The sequence below is a fragment of the Hemitrygon akajei genome, chromosome 1, assembly GCF_048418815.1.
Source record: "Hemitrygon akajei chromosome 1, sHemAka1.3, whole genome shotgun sequence".
NCBI lineage: Eukaryota > Metazoa > Chordata > Chondrichthyes > Myliobatiformes > Dasyatidae > Hemitrygon > Hemitrygon akajei.
Window position 1 is genome coordinate 55802363 of NC_133124.1, and position 16690 is coordinate 55819052.

Sequence of the window (16690 nt, forward strand, 5' to 3'; positions counted from 1 at the left end):
CTGAGCAATACACAATGAATACAGGTGGAATTTGTAAGACTCATAGAAGCTGATAAATTGCTACATGTTTATAGCTCTAGGAATAATTAACAATCTAGGGAGATGATTAGCACTCAAAACCATCTTTCATCTCAGTTTGGAACAGGGGCTTTGGACCACCAAATCACACCAGAATGTTACTATTTTATAATATTTATTACAATAATTTTTTAAAATGGTTAATATGGTATTCAGTGTATTGGGCGATGAAAGCAGTATGAAAAGAAGCAGACTTAAAGAATTAAATAATAATCAATTTTCAGGACACTGCAACTTACTTTATTCACTTTCATGCAAGTTCCAAAATCTGCTAATTTTAAATGACCAGCTTTGTCAAGCAGCATATTATCTGGCTTCACATCTCTGATAAGACAAAAAAAAGTTATCTCGCTTTATATAAAAATACAAGTTAGATCCCGATGTTCAGTATGGTACTTAAAAACATTCAGAATATACACCCCACACACAAACATGCTTAACAATCACCCATTCACATGCTAAGGGAAAACAAGTACTGCAGTAGTTCATTCCATTACTTTTGGATGTTACCAAAAATTTAGCTAAAAAGTACTCTGAAGTCTGTTTACCATTGCCATTTAACAAAAAAAAAAATTATGGACAACATCCCATTAACAGTAATATTTTAACAACAGGCAAGCTGCTTCTGCATTGCTGGTCAAGGAATAAATATTGTTTCACAGCACAAAAATTTTATGCCCACCTCAGAAGGCAGAGAGAGCCACGTTGAAAGTTGCAGCATCACCTCAGCAATATCATGCAGTGTTAACTTAGATTTGGAGCTCAAATCCTGAGAATGGAATTTGAGCCTGCAACCTTCTGACTCATTCTACAGGAATATTGTTAAACCATGCCTCAAAAACATGTGAACAAGGTACTCACGTGAATGTGTATTTTTTAATATCGTGTTCAGCACAAAAACTGCAGCAAATCTGCTTTACCAATTTGCAATTGCAATGATCAACTGTTCAATAATTACCTGTGAATGAAGCCCATGGAATGAATTGCATCCAAAGCAAGAACAACTTCTGCCGTATAAAACCTGGCCCATTTTTCAGGCACATCATAATTACTCATTAAATTTACAAGATCCCCTCCAGGCATGTATTCCATCACCATGTAGAGATAACGATTATCTTGAAAAGCATACGATAGCTATTGAGAAGAGGAAAGTTGATTAGTTAATTAATTTAGAGCTACAACGCGGACAGGTCGTTCTGGCCCATGCCACCCAGCAACCCACCAATTTAACCCAAGCCTAATCAGAGAACAACTTACAATGACCAATAACCTTCTAACCAGTATGTTTTTGGACTGCAGAGGGTTGTAAATTTAGTCAGCTGCATCTTGGGTAATAGCCTACAAAGTACCCAGGACATCTTCAAGAGGTAGTGTCTCAAAAGGGCAGCATCCATTATTAAGGACCTCCAGCACCCAGGGCATGCCATTTTCTCACAGTTACCATCAGGTATGAGGTACTGAAACCTGAAGATTTAGGAACAGCTTCTTCCCCACTGCCATCTGATTCCTAAATGGACATTGAACCCTTGGACAGTACCTTGCTTTTTTAAAAAAATAGATAGTATTTCTGTTTTTGCATTATTTTTAAACTATTCTATATACATATACTGTATAAAGTACATTGAATAAGATTTATTTATTTATTATTACTCCCCCTCCCCCCGCTAGATTATGTATTACATTGAACTGCTGCACCTAAGTTAACAAATTTCAAGTCACATGCGGGTGATATTAAACCTGATTCTGATTCTGACTGTGGGAGGAAACCAGAGTACCCGGAGTAAACCCACTCGGCGACAGGGAGAAGGACAGCACCAGAATTTAACTCCGAAGACTCAAGCTGTAACAGCGTCCACTACACTACCATGGCAATGCACATCCATATGCATGAAATCGCAATGTTACCACTCCATCTATGCAAATGAAAACACACACAGATTCTAGAAATCAGAAAATAATCAAAAGTTCTCAAGCATCTACAGGGTAAACAAACTGATTAAATGACAAAAATGGGTGCAGGTGAATGACAAATCAAATGGCTATGAATCAAAAAAATTTGTGTAATTTTGTTCATTTTCAAATATTTATTCCTTGTAAAATGGTTAACAAATTATTTTTATTTTACTAAGTAGCTTTTGTAGTGCTGGAAGCAGAGTGTGTGGCACTGGATGACAACAGTAAAATGCACCTGTACTTATGGATGGCAAGAGGGAGTGAGTGTGTGCGCGCGTGTGTTTCGGGGGGCATGGGCAGGGCAGGTGAATGAGTTGATGGCATAAATGTAAGGAAGTAAATGGGGAAATGGGACTAATGTTATATGGATATGGGCACATGCCCTCTCTATAAGTCCCTCAACATAAGAACATAAGAAACAGGAGTAGGCCATTTGGCCCATCAAACTTGCTCCACCATGCAATACAATCATGGCTGGTCTGGCTGTGGACCTACCTGCCTTTTCCCATAATCCCCAATTCCCCTGCTCAACTGCTACTATTCATCAAAAAGTCATAATTTCCACAAATTATTCTATCTACTATTAAGCAACTATCATCTGATGTCATTGACACTGCTCCCACTGCTAGAAAAAAATTCAAGTTAAAAGACTAGCTAAGTGTTTACTCTTGGTCAATGTCAGAGTTAATATTTAAAAATTGCTGATTATCATTGAACTCAGAACTTCTCCAATTAGTATGGTTCAACCACCAACTACATTTGCTAAAATCTCTCATGTTTAAGGGTGAGAACCAATTTTGAAACTGAAATTTAAATGACATGAAGACATTTTCAGAATCTAGAACTCAATTTATAAACAGAATTTCAAGGCTATTAACTTCCAAGTGATAATATGCACAAGATACCTGTACAACCCATGGACTATTTGCAAACGCCATAATGCCCCTTTCTTCCCAGAAGAATGCTGAATCAGATCGCTTTATCATCTCAAACTTGCTGAGCAATTTCATTGCAAAGACTTTACGGGTATTTCTATGTCTCACCTAAAAAAGAATACCAACAACACAATAAGCCTGAAAAAGACTTGTACACTTTTTAGATGAATGTTGTTAACACGTTGTTGACATTGATAGCACAAAAAATTATGACTATGTAACTTTGACTGTAACATTTCATATTTTAAATATTTCAATTTTATGGAACACATTAGAACCTATTCTTTCACATGCACTATATGCAAATAATGAAGTTGTCTCAAATTTACCAAGATTCAAAAACATTTACAATATTAAAAGTTGCAACAAATTAAAAATGTTATAACTGGTTGAATAAAAGTTATCATTCAGCTTCTGTCCATTATGCATTAATCACTAATACAAACTTCACAGAAGTTTCCAAGAAGCAAAGGGAAAAGGATTGTCTAAAATACTGCACCCATTAAAAGAAACAACACTGAACCGTAGCTGAAAGAAGATTATAGCTGGGAGCTTAATGTCGAAGGGTACACATTGTATCAAAAGGACAGGCAGGTAGGCAGAAGGGGTAGCATGCCTCTGTTGGTAAAAACATTAAATCAAATCATTAGAAAGAGGTGACATAGGGACAGAAGGTCTGAGTCAATGCAGGTAGAGCTTGGGAACCGCAAGGGTAAAAAGACCCTGATGGGAGTTATATACAGACCCTAAAACAGTAGTAAAGATATAATCTACTAAGTACAACGGAAGATATACATTCCATGCCTGAAGGGCAATGCTATGATAGTCATGGGGGGATTTCAACATGCAGTAGAATAGGAAAATCAGGTTGGTGTGGTACTCGATACCAACAGGGAGAATTTCTAGAGTGCCTACAAAATGTATTTTTAGAGCTGCTCATGGTTGAGCCCACTAGGGATCTGTTATTCTGGATTGGGTGTTGTGCAATGAACCAGAATTGATTAGAGAGCTTAAGTTAAGGATCTCTCAGGGGTGAGTGATCATGATATGATAGAATTAACCCTGCCATTTGAGAAGGAGAAGGGGAAGTCAGATGTATCAGTATAATAATGGAGTAAAGCAAATTATAGAGGCATGAGAGGGGAGCTGGCCAAAATTAATTGGAAAAGAACACTGGCAAAGATGATGGCAGAGCAGCAATGGCTAGAATTTCTGGGAACGATACAGATATATACATCCCAAAGAGGAAGAAGCATTCTAAAAGCAACATGACACAACTGTGACTGACAAGAGAAGTCAAAGCCAGCACAATTGCCAAAGAGGGGGCATATAATAGAACAAAAAATAGAGGGAAGTTAGAGCATTAGGAAACGTTAAAAAAAAACAACAGAAGGGAACTAAAGAAGTCATAAAGAAAAAGATGGAATACGAAAGTAAGCTAGCCAATAATATTAAAAAGGATGTGAAAAGTTTCTTCAGATACTTAAAGTGTAAAACACAGGCGAGAGCAGATATCGGACTGCTGGAAAATTATGCTGGAGTAAGTAATGGGGGACTAGGACATGGTGGACGAACTGAATAAGTATTTTGCATCAGTCTTCACTGTGGAAGACACTAGCAGTATGCCGGAAGTTTAAGTGTATCAGCATGCAGAAATATGAGAAGGAGTCATTACTAGGGAGAAGTTTCATGGGAAATTGAAAGGTCTGAATTAGATAAGTAACCTGGACCAGATGATATATACCCCAGGGTTCTGAAGGAGGTGGCTAAAGAGACTGTAGAATAATTAATGATCTTTCAAGAATCAATTGATTTTGCAATGGTTTTGGAGGAATGGAAAATTACAAATTTCACTGCACTATTCAAGAAGGGAGAGAGGCAGAAGAAAGGAAACTATAGGTCAGAAAATCTAACCTCAGTGGTTAGGAAGATGTTGGAGTTGATACTTAAGGATGTGCTTTTGGGGAACTTGGAGGCCAAAGTCAGCATTGTTTTCTTAAGGGAAACCTGTTTGAATTCTTTGAAGAAATAACAAACATGATAGACAATGGAGAATTGGTTGATGTTGTGTATTTTCAGAAGGCCTTTAACAAGAGCCCATGACATTACAGGAAAAATTCTAGCATGGAGAAAGCACTGGCTGATTGGAGGGAGGCAAATAGAGGGAATAAAGGAAGCCTTTTCTGATTGACTCTCTATGACTAGTGGTGTTCTACAGGGGCCAGGATGGGATCGCTTCTTTTTGCGTTATATGTCAATGACTTGGTTGGATGATGCAATTGATAATTTATGGGCAAGTTTCTGGATGATACAAAGATCGGTGGAGGGATAGGTAGTCATGAGGCGACAGGACTTAGACAGATGAGGAGAATGGTCAAAGAAGTGGCAGGTGGAATACACTGCCACAAAGTGTATAGTCATGTACTTTGTTAGAAGAAATAAAAGCATTTTTATTTTCTAAATAGAGAGGATATACAAACATCTAGGAGGTACAAAGGGAATTGGGAGTGCCTGTGCAGGAAGATTTCCTAACAGCTAATTTGCAGGGTGAGCTTATGGTGAGGAAGGCGAATGTGATATAGGCATTCATTTCAAGAGGACTAGAATATAAAAGCAAGGATTTAATGGGGAGGCTTTTTTTAAGAATTGGTGAAGTTTCATTTGAGCTTTGTGAGCAGTTTTGGGCCCCTTATCTTAGAAAGGATATACTGACATTGGAGAGAGTTCAAAGGAGGTGCACAAAAATTCTTCTGGGATGGAAGGGTGTGTCATATGAATAGTGCTTGATGGTTCTGGGCTTCTACTCACTATAATTCAGAAGAATGGAAGACTGCCTCAGTGAAACTATCAAATGTTGAAAGGCCTCGATTGAGTGGATGTGGAAAGGATATTTCCTCTGGTGGGGGAGTCCAGAAAACACTGCCTCAGAACAGAGGGGCATCTTTTTAGAATGGAGAACAGGAGGAATTTCTTCAACCAGAGAGCAGTGAATCTGTGGAGTGTGTTGTCACAGGTGGCTGTGAACGCCAAGTCGTTGAGTATACTTAAAACAGAGGATGAAATATTCTTGGTTGCTCAGGGCATAAAAGGATATGGGGGGAAAACGCAGGAGACTGGGGCTGAGAGGGAAAATGGATCAGCCATGATGAAATGGCAGAGCAGGCTCAATGGGCAAAATGGTCTAATTCTGCTCCTATAAAGAAAACTCAAGAAATACTTCATTACAGCATCTAGAATGCATTCAAGAAATCTCATGAACAGTAAAATTTTAAAGAGTTCCCATACCTTCTCAAGTATATTTGAGAAAAGAGACCCATTCTTTTCCCAGCTATTGATTAAATAAACAATAAACACAAGTTAAAAATTAAATTATTCAAATAAAGCTGAACAATTTTCTTTTGATTGCCACTTATAGATTCAGGCAATGAATCAGTAGTCTACACTGAACACCAGTAGGAATATTAAAAGAGGGCAGCAAAAGAACAGAATGCATAATGGATAGAAGCTTTATCACAAAAATATGTTTTTTTAAATTGGTACTAATATATGCAAGCATAGGTGCAAAGAAAACCTAATTTGAAGCAGCATCACATATATATGGTACCTCAATACTGAATATAGTGTAACACTAGCACCAGGTGTCTCAGTAGCACAATGCTCAATGAAGTCAGACAGGCTTTGAAAAAAAAACCAGCTTTCAAACATGGCCACAGGATGTAGTGACAGAACGTGTAGAGAACCTATTTGACCATGTTCTTACCCATCTACCTGCTGTACCTACATTCTAATGGAGCAGGAGAGAATACGTGTCTGAGTGGTGCCACAACAACAATCTCTCACTCACTGTCAGTAAAACTAAAGAGCTGATTGTTGGCTTCAGGAAGAGAACAAAAGGGCGAACATACCCCCTGTACACTGGGATAAAATCAGCAGTGGAGAGAGTCAATAGTTTTAAATTTCTAGGTATTAACATACCAGATGACCTGCCCTCAGCCCAGCACACTGATGTAATCACAAGGACAGCATCAATCTCTACTTTCTTAGAAGGTTAAGGAAATTCGGCATGTCACTGAACACATAAACATACTTCTACCGATGCAGAAGTATCCTGAGTGGTTACATCATCATCTGGTACGATGAATCAAATGTACTGGAACACAAGAAGCTGCAGACAGTAGTAGACTCAGCCAATACATCACGGCACATTTCTCTCCACATTTGGGAATACCTATATGAAGCACTACCTCAGGTAGGCAACATCCAAAGATCCCCACCATCCAGGCTATCTTCTCACAGCTACCACTGGGCAGAAGTGCAGAAACCTGAAATCCCAGATGACCAGGTTCACAAACAGCTACTTCCCTTCGGAGTGGTTCTTGAACCAATCACTATAGTTGCATAATCCTAATCACTAGAGTTTAGCAACACTCTCAGCACCCTGCAATAAAAATGGACTTTTTTATTCTAACTGTGCTCTTTCATGCAAATATTATGTATAATTTATATTTGTTTTTCTTGTAAATGGTGCTTATATGCTGCAAGTAAGCTTTTCATTGTGCACATGACAATAAATTTGATTTTGATTACAGCATCGGTAGGAGACCTCGGAGACAAGGTCCTGTTTTCAGTATGACAGTCTCCACCCTGTTCAGCTTACTAAATGAGTTTGCTTCAGTACAGACTTGACTAATTAAAATTCATAACCTCCATGAATATTCCCTTCTCTCTCCACCCATCGGCCAGAAGATACAAAACTTTTAAGTTCCAGACTTAAGGACAGCTTTCCTACCAGTATTATAACTACTTTACTGTATAACAAGATGGGCTCTTGACCTTAATATACTTTGTTGTAATCTTGCACCTTACATTCTGCCTGCAGTGCACTCTGTATTGTAACACTTTATTCTGTACTCTATTATTCTTTTACATTGTATTAATTTAATCGACGTGCCATAACGAATTGATCTGTTTAGATGGTATACAGGTTTTTCACTGTACCCCAGTAATATTTGACAATAATGAAATAATAAATCTTAGCTAGATGCCCAAAAGAGCATGCCTCCTTGCACCTAGCCGGAATTGCATTCCATTACAATAGGTAACCTTAAACCGTCACTATATCCCGAAAAAGGTAATTGTGCAAAATGTATTTCATAATATCAGCAAAACTCCTAACAGCCCAGGATACTAATGTTGACCATTTCTTCATCATCCCTTGACCATTCCTCAGTTCAATTTTTCCAGAATTTCACAACTTACATTCAGCTTTCTTTTATCAAGTGGATACAATACTGCCATTCATGAAAGAGCTGTATTGAAACAGTAGATTGCTGCTCTCCCAATAGAGGGTGTGGCACTTGAGATTTTTGATCACATCATCACTTTGATTTTGGCTTCAACAAAACACATAACAAGTACTAGCACAAACATACCAGCTGAACTTCACCAAACGCTCCTCTACCAATTACTTTAACAACTTCATAATCTTCTGCTTTCATTCTCAAATCCCGAACTTTACTCATTGCATCTTTATCTGCAAGAGATATATGTAAAAATGATTAATTATTCAATGTTAAATTCATGAGTTGCAATACAATAATTTTCAGCTTTGGTGACTTGTTTAAAATAACATCCAATAAAGAAAGAAGGTTGAATTATGAACTTATAACCAGGTATTAATAAACAGACAATACTAGAACACGGTAGGGCAAGCAGACTGCAAGAAAAAAACTGACTCAAGAGCTCGTTTCAGGAAGTGGAAAAGTAAGATGATAAACTTGTTTTAAGTTGCTAAATGGAGGGTGGTGGAGAGAACAGGGACCATGTCTTTAATTAGACGGAGACCAAAGCTGTCAAGCTAACAACTGCTTTACAAACCAGCAGTTAAAGACAGAAGATAAAAATAAAATAAATTTAAGCAGCTACTACTATGTACAAAACATGCTTGTGATAAAGCCAGGTGAAAATGAAATGACACTCTGAGCTTATCTTGCCCATCACTAAACCAAAGCAGAATTTAGTGTGGTAGTGGCACAGAGAATTACAGTCAGAAGACTAGAAGCTCATATTCATTCCTGAAGTACTTTGACTACTGATCTTCCAGTTTGATGGTTTTGCCAGAAGAGACCACACTGTAAGCACTGAATGAAATACACTAAGTTGATAGGGCAAGTAAATTGCTGCTTCACCTGGAAGAACAGTAATGGAAGAGGTAAAAGGACAGGTTTTGCATCGCCTGCAGTTGCTTGGAAAAATGCAATAAGAGGAGTAATTGTTGGAAATGGAAAGCAAACTACAGAATTGTGGGTGGGGAGAATAATCTGTTCAGAATGCTAACAAGGGGAGCAGCTTCTTGCACCTGGGCATCAACATCTCAGAGGTTCTAACCTGCGTCCAAAACATCGATGAAATCATCAAGATTCACTGATAGGCTGAATGTCTTTTAGTCACAGATTGATGCAAGAAAAGGACAACCCCACCCCCACCCCACCCCTGAGGAGCAGGCTGGCAGCAGTTGGTGCGAGAAAGACCCTATCCAAAGAAAAGCTGCAGGGCTTGATAACATACCTGGTTGGTGCTAAGAGACAGTGCAGTAGAGTTAACAGAAATTCCAGCAGACATATTCAACATCTCCCTGAAACATTCTATTGTCCCCATTGGCTTCAAGGCAGCCACCATCATCCTGGTGTCGAAGAGAGTGCCGGTAGCATGCCTTAATGACTACCATCCACAGACAATCACATTAATAATCAAGAGCTCTGAGCAGTGGGTTTATGGACCATATTAAATTATTTCTTCCTTCTGCATTAAACCCTTTACAGTTAGCTTATCTCTCAAATTGGTCCACTGACAATGCCATAGTCTCTGCTCTCCACTCGAAGCTATTCCACCTAGAACATGGTGCCTCATACACCAGGAAACTGTTTCAGCTTGGCGGTTAATATGATCATCCCTCAGAAGCCAGTGAGTAAACAGTCGTTGTTAGGAATCAACACCTCACTCAGTAACTGGATCTTGGACTTTTTGGCAGAAAGACCACAGTCAGTCCATGCTAGTAGCAATATCAGTAGCTCCATCATGCTGACCGTCAGTGCCTCCTGCTGCTGTTCACACAGCTGACACATGACTATACTGTTAGATCCAGCTCAAACTGAATCAAGTTCGCTGATGACTCATCAGGAATGATGATGAGATGGCGTACACTTTGTAGAATGACACAATATGCAGGAAAGATTGGACAAATTTGCCTGTATCTATGGCAATATTTGCTCACAATTGACGCAAAGAAAACAGAAAACATGCACCATACACCTGCATTGATTAGAGAGGTTAAGGTAAAAGAACCCTTAGGAGAAAATAATAATATGATTGAATTCACCCTGAAATTTGAGAAAGAGAAGGTAAAGTCAGATATATCAATATTACAGAGAAGTAAAGAAAATTGGAGAGGCATGAGAGAGGAGTTGGCCAGAACTGATTGGAAAAGAACACTAGCAGGGATGATGGCAGAGCAGCAATGGCTGGAATTTCTGGAAGTAATTTTGAAGGCATAGGATATATATATCCCAAAGAGGAAGTGGTATTTTAAAGGAAAGATGACACAACCATGGCTAATATGAGAAGTCAATGAGAAGGAACACGAAAGTAAGCTAGCCAATAATATTAAAGAGGATATTAAAAGTTTCTACAGATGCATAAGGTGTAAACAAGAGGAGAGACTAGATTTTGGACCACTGGAAAATGATGGAAAGGTAGTAATGGGGGACAATGAAATAACAGACAAACTGAAAAAGCATTTTGCAATCAGCCTTCACTGCGGAAGACACTAGCAGTATGGTGAAAGTTTCAGAAGCCAGGGCTCATGCAGTGTGTGAAGTTACCATAACTAGAGATAAAGTTCTTGGGAAACTGAAGGGTCCGAAGCTAGATAAGCCACCTGGACCAGATGGTGTACTGAAAGAAGTTGCTGAAGAGATCATGGAGAATCACTAGATTCTGGAACGGCTCCAGAAGACTGGAAAATTGCAAATGCCACTCCACACTTCAAGAAGGGAGGGAGGCAGAAGAAAGGAAACTATAGGCCAGTTAGTCTGACCTCAGTGGTTGGGAAGACGTTAAGAGTTGATTATTAAGAGTGAAGTCTCAGGGTACTTGCAGACATATGATAAAACAGGCTGTAGTCAGCATGGTTTCCTCAAGGGAAAATCTGGTCTGACAAATCTATTGGAATTCTTTGAAGTAGTAACAAGCAGGATAGTCAAAGGAGAATCAGTTGATGTTGTGTACTTGGATTTTCAGAGGGCTTTTGACAAAATACCACATATGAGGCTGCTTAACAAGCTAGGGATCTGTAGTAGAACAGGAAAAACTCTAGCATGGATAAAGCAGTGGCTGACTGGCAGGAGGCAAAGAGTGGGAATAAAGGGAGCCTTATCTAACTGGCTGCCGATGACTAGTGGTATTCCACAGGGGTTCTGTGTTGAGACAGATTCTTTTTACGTCGTATGTCAATGATTTAGATAATGGAATTGATGGTTTTGTTGCAAAGTTTGCAGACAATATAAAGTTAGGTGGAGGGGCAGGTAGTTTTGAGGAAGTAGGGAGGCTTTAGAAGAACTCAGATTAAGTGAAAATAAGGAAAGAAATTGCGAATGGATTACAGTGTTGGGATGTGTATGGTCATCACTTTGCTAGAAGAAATGAGAGGGTTGTCTATTTTCTAAATGGAAAATACAAAAATTTGAGATGCAAAGGGACTTAGGAATCCTTGTGCAGGATTCACTAATTTGCAGGTTGAGTCGGTGGTGAGGAAAACAAATGCAATGTTAGCATTCATTTCAAGAGGACTAGAATATAAAAGCAAGGATGTAATGTTGAAACTTTATAATGCACTGGTGAGGCCTCACTTGGAATGCTGTGAGCAGGTCTGGGCCCCTCATCTTAGAAAGGATGTGCTGAAATTGGTGAGGGTTCACAAAATGATTCCAGGTCTAAATGGCTTGTCATATGAAGAGCATCTGATAGCTCTGGGCCTGTAATCACGAGAATTCCAAAAAATTAGGGCTGACCTCATTGAAACCTACCAAATAGTGAAAGGCCTTGACAGAGAGGATGTGGAGAAGATGTTTCCTCTTGTGGGAGAATCTCAGGCCAGAAGACACAAACTCAGAATATAAGGGTGTCCTTTTAGAATGGAGATGAGGAGGAATTTCTTTTGCCAAAGGGTGCTGTGGAATTCTTTGCCACAGGCAGCTGTGGAAGTTAAGTCTTTATATTTAATTTAGAGGTTGATAAGATTCTTGATTGGTCAGGGCATGAAAGGATACGAGAAGGCAGGAAATTGGGGCCAAGAAAAAAATTGGATTAGTCACAATGAAATGGCGAGTAGACTCGATAGGCCGAATGGCCTAATTCTGTTCCAGTATCTTATGGTCTTACACAGAAACAACCCTTCCAGAAGCTTCCAACAGCAGACAAGTTTACATACGTTAGCAAGCTCAGCCAACATTGATGACTAAGTCAGCAACAGGACAGCAAAAGCTAGTTCTGCTTTTGAAAGACTTGAGAAGCTTGTGAATGAAGAGCTATCAACCCAAAGACCAAGCGGAAGATGTATCGTGCTATTGACATACCCACTTTATTCTATGCCTGGAAGACATGGACAATGTGCAGCAGGCAAAGTACTGGAGAGTATAACATCGGTAGCTGAGCGAAGGGCGCTGAGTAGGCTACGGTCAATTATGGAAAACCCTGAACATCCTCTACATAGCACCATCCAGAGACAGAGAAGCAGTTTCAGCGACAGGTTGCTATCGATGCAATGCTCCTCAGACAGGATGAAGAGGTCAATACTCCCCAATGCCATTAGGCTTTACAATTCAACCACCAGGAGTAAGATATGTTAAAGTGCCGGGGTTGATTGTATTTAATGTATTTAAGTAAACTACTTAAGAACTTTTTAAAAGCTATTATTAATGCTTTTTGAGAGAGTGATTTAGATGCATATCATATTTTTACTGAGTTAAGTATTGTATGTAATTAGTTTTGCTACAACAAGTGTATGGGACATTGGAAAAAATGTTGAATTTCCCCATGGGGATGAATAAAGTATCTATCTATCTATCTATCAGACATTCTAGACAGCTTAACCACTTTCACATGGCTTGTCTGTAAAATCAACAGGCAGACAAGGTTCTGGACACATAGATACCGTCCCAAAAACATTGCTAAAGCAATCACAGATGTGCAAGCCATGTCAGAAGAAAGTGATGACAGAAAACCAAAAGCAACAATTTTCAGGAGAGGGGAGTGAAGGTTAAACGAGCACTTGATGGGACAGAAAAACGGATACAAAGACTCGTAGAACAAACTTGAAGAGCTTCATTATTGACTCGTACCACTGGGAACGACGAATATTGGATCATTCTGTTTGGCATTTACCCATTAAAAATGGTGTCACTCTTATGAGGAAGGAAATAAGAAACTATCTCAAAAATCAACAATGCTACAGCATCCCAACTACTCTATCACCCATGTGAAGGGAACTGTCAAGGTTCACAAATAGCCATTTTCATGTACATTACACAAATATGAAATATATGTCATTGTCTTAGTTGAGAACAAATGATGAACAATAGGACAACCAAACACTGCCTTAAATAATCTAATAGCTTATGTCAATACATGTCTGTTTCATAAATCCATGCTGGATCAGCTCAGTCCAACAATTCATCCCCAAATGCTCTGACAATGCACATTTCATTATAGACAGCAGCATTTTTACACCAAGAATTGTGTCATTCTCTATTTTCTCTCTCTCTCTGAAATAGCAATGACATTTGCTACACTCCAATCTGCAAAACTCTGGAAACTACATCATTTTTAAAGAAGATCGACAATGGATCCATTACCTCTGTACCCACCACTCAAAACTCTGAGGGAGAAATCAATGAGTTCTTGATTTATTCATTTTTAATCTCACCAATTTTTCAGACCATTATTTACTGATTTCTTTCAGTTCTCCATTCTCAATTGACTAAGTTCTCTAGTATCTCTGGAAGAATTTTTGACTTCCTCTGTAAAGAAAGGCAAAAATCACTAAGTAGTCTCTATTTTAAATTCACACGTCTGCAGGGAATGTGCACTTGTCCATGCTAGCCATTTTCTTTTGTATTCACCCAAGAATGAAAAACATTAACAGAACGTAGCAGAGGTTTTTGCACTTGAAAGGAACTCCATGGCAGGTCTGTGCAACTCAGCTTGAACAATTTTACACCGAGGAATGGGTAAATCTTGCTCCATCACATTATCCAAGTGGTGTAAATCTAATAGACACTTATCTAAAAAGATTACTGGCTGTAATAGCAGCAAGTGATGGTTCAACTAAGTACTGGGCAAAAGGGGATGAATACTTTTGAACTGCTGACATTTCAGCTTTTCACTTTTTAGTTTTTCATGCCTTTCAATTTTCTGTTTTTTTGGGCTCTACTGTCAAAAAAAGGAGCATTTATGTGGAAAAAAGAGTTGAGATTGAATACTTTTACAAGCACTGTATCTATAATCAACATTCTGAAGTAAAGAAGCTTCAAATAACTATTTCAAAAATTAAATCTGCAGTTTTTAAACACTATTGCTTTGGTTATGCTTGTTTAATCTACATGTCACAAGTGTCTAAAACTTACAAGATTCTTTAGCTTAAACTTTGCCAAATATAAAAGGTTACAAATAAACTGACTAGAAATCTTAAGGGCAAAGATAGCCTGAACAATCAGTGGAAAATAAACAGATGGTGGAAAAAAAAATATAAACCTAGCCAATATTCTTTAACATTCAAATGAAAGTAAATCAATAGTTTAGTTTACCTCATACTTGGGGGAAAAAAAAGTTGAATTGAGACCAATGTTATTTTTACTCTGCTCCCTTAGATGAAGTTATCTCAGTATTTTACAGCAATGACCAGTTTATACTTTGGAACGCAGATTTTAGGCACTTGGCAAATTTTATGGAAAAATATAGAAAAATCCTACAGGCATTTGAACACATTCATGTATGGTTCAGAACTGGATGATCTTCTGCATTAAGCAACTTTTAGAAAATAACCATTTTATCATTTTCCAAGAAAAGTCTTTTAAAATCCTCTGGGATTTGATCTGTAATAGCCAGCTGTACAATACATTACAAAATTGCTGCAGATTTTGCCATGTAAAGATCATTAGATTTCTGTAAAATTAAAACTCAAAAAGTAACTGTGGACCAAACCATAGAGAAAAGCTTTGCGTTTCAGTATTGCTACTGGCAATTTCATTGTCAGCTCACTTTTAACGAGCTATAAGACTGAACATTGAAATCAAATCATTCAGGACTGTGATAGATCAGAAAGAGGATATACATTATCACTGTTGATAGTAAAGAAATTTGCAAAGAGAAATTGAGTGGTATGATGTGCAACACTTTAGGAAAACTAGCTTTTTAAAATAGAAGTATTTATAAATTTTTATTTTGTATGAACAGAATTTTAGAAGTGCTAAAACTCATCTTGATGGAACAAAAAAAGTTAAAATATCGTGTCTTATGAATTTAAAATGATGTGACCAAGAAATGTGATGTGGGCAGGGAGGTAATCATGGACTTCAGTAAAGCTTTTCATAAGATTCCCCGTTGATAGGCTGCTCTGGAAGATTAGACTGCATGGAATTCAGAGAGACCTAGCTAATACACACACAACTGGCTTGATGGTTGGAAGCAGAATTGTGATGGTGAAAGGTTGTTTCTTCAACTGGAGGTTCACAATTAGCAGTGATCCTCAGAGGTTGGGGCTAGGCTCTTTGTTGTTTGTCATCTACATCAATGATTTGGTTAAAAATGCAAAATCTGTTTTTAGTAGATGCTATAGTGGACAATGAGTAACATTATCCAAAAATTATGTGGATCTTGATCAATTGAGTAAGTGAGCCAAGGATGGCAACAAAGGTTAATTTGGGTAAGTGTGAAGTCTTGCATTTTTAAAAGTCAAATCCAGGAAGAACTTTCACAATGAATGGCAGGGCCCTAAGGAATTTATTAGTTTTTACTTTATTCAGAAATATAGCATAGTAACAGACTATTCTGGCTCAACAAGCCTGTGCTGTCCAATTAGACTGTGACCAATTAACCTACAAATTTCTGGATCTTAAGAATGTGGGAGGAAACCAGAGCATCTGGAGTAAACTCACTCGATCAAGGGGAGAACATACAAACTCCTTACAGATAGTGGCATAAATTGAACCCAGATCACTGGTGCTGTAATAGCATTGTGCTAATCACTGAGACACCATGCTACCCTAAATTGTAAATATTGTAAAAGAGGGACCTTGGAATAAATGTACATGTTCAGTGCATGTGTGGTCACAAGTAGACAGGGTGGTGAAGGAGGCTGGCCTTAATCAAGGTGGGAGGAGTTCACATACTGTTGAAGCAGTGTTATCAATAAAGTCCAGTTGTATAGCCTGCATGTTGCAGTGCTCTCCCTCGTAATGAACAATTCTCTTTTAATTTCTGAAGTAAATTTGATTGAAGAGCACAACCTTTTTTGAATATTTCCAAATAATTTTTCCTTCTCTACTTTTCTCTCAGTTTGATATTTAAAATTATTCTGCCAATTTACTTTTTCCAATGTTGAAGTCTCTTTTTTAAAATATATTGGAGTACTTAGATACTCCTCAGATCTTAAATTTCAGAAAACCCAT

The 16690-nt window shown here is 38.2% G+C and overlaps 1 protein-coding gene across 1 annotated transcript in view; it reads right to left on the reverse strand.

Moving 5' to 3' along the window:
• rock1 (Rho-associated, coiled-coil containing protein kinase 1) overlaps nt 1-16690 on the reverse strand; it is a 159135-nt gene that overhangs the window by 93447 nt on the left and 48998 nt on the right. Inside the window, exons 3-6 of the mRNA XM_073043500.1 lie at nt 8399-8499; nt 2937-3074; nt 1037-1212; nt 318-402 (exon numbers count right to left, since the gene is read on the reverse strand). Of these exons, the coding sequence (XP_072899601.1) occupies nt 318-402; nt 1037-1212; nt 2937-3074; nt 8399-8499 (500 nt within the window). The remainder of the gene's footprint in view (nt 1-317; nt 403-1036; nt 1213-2936; nt 3075-8398; nt 8500-16690) is intronic.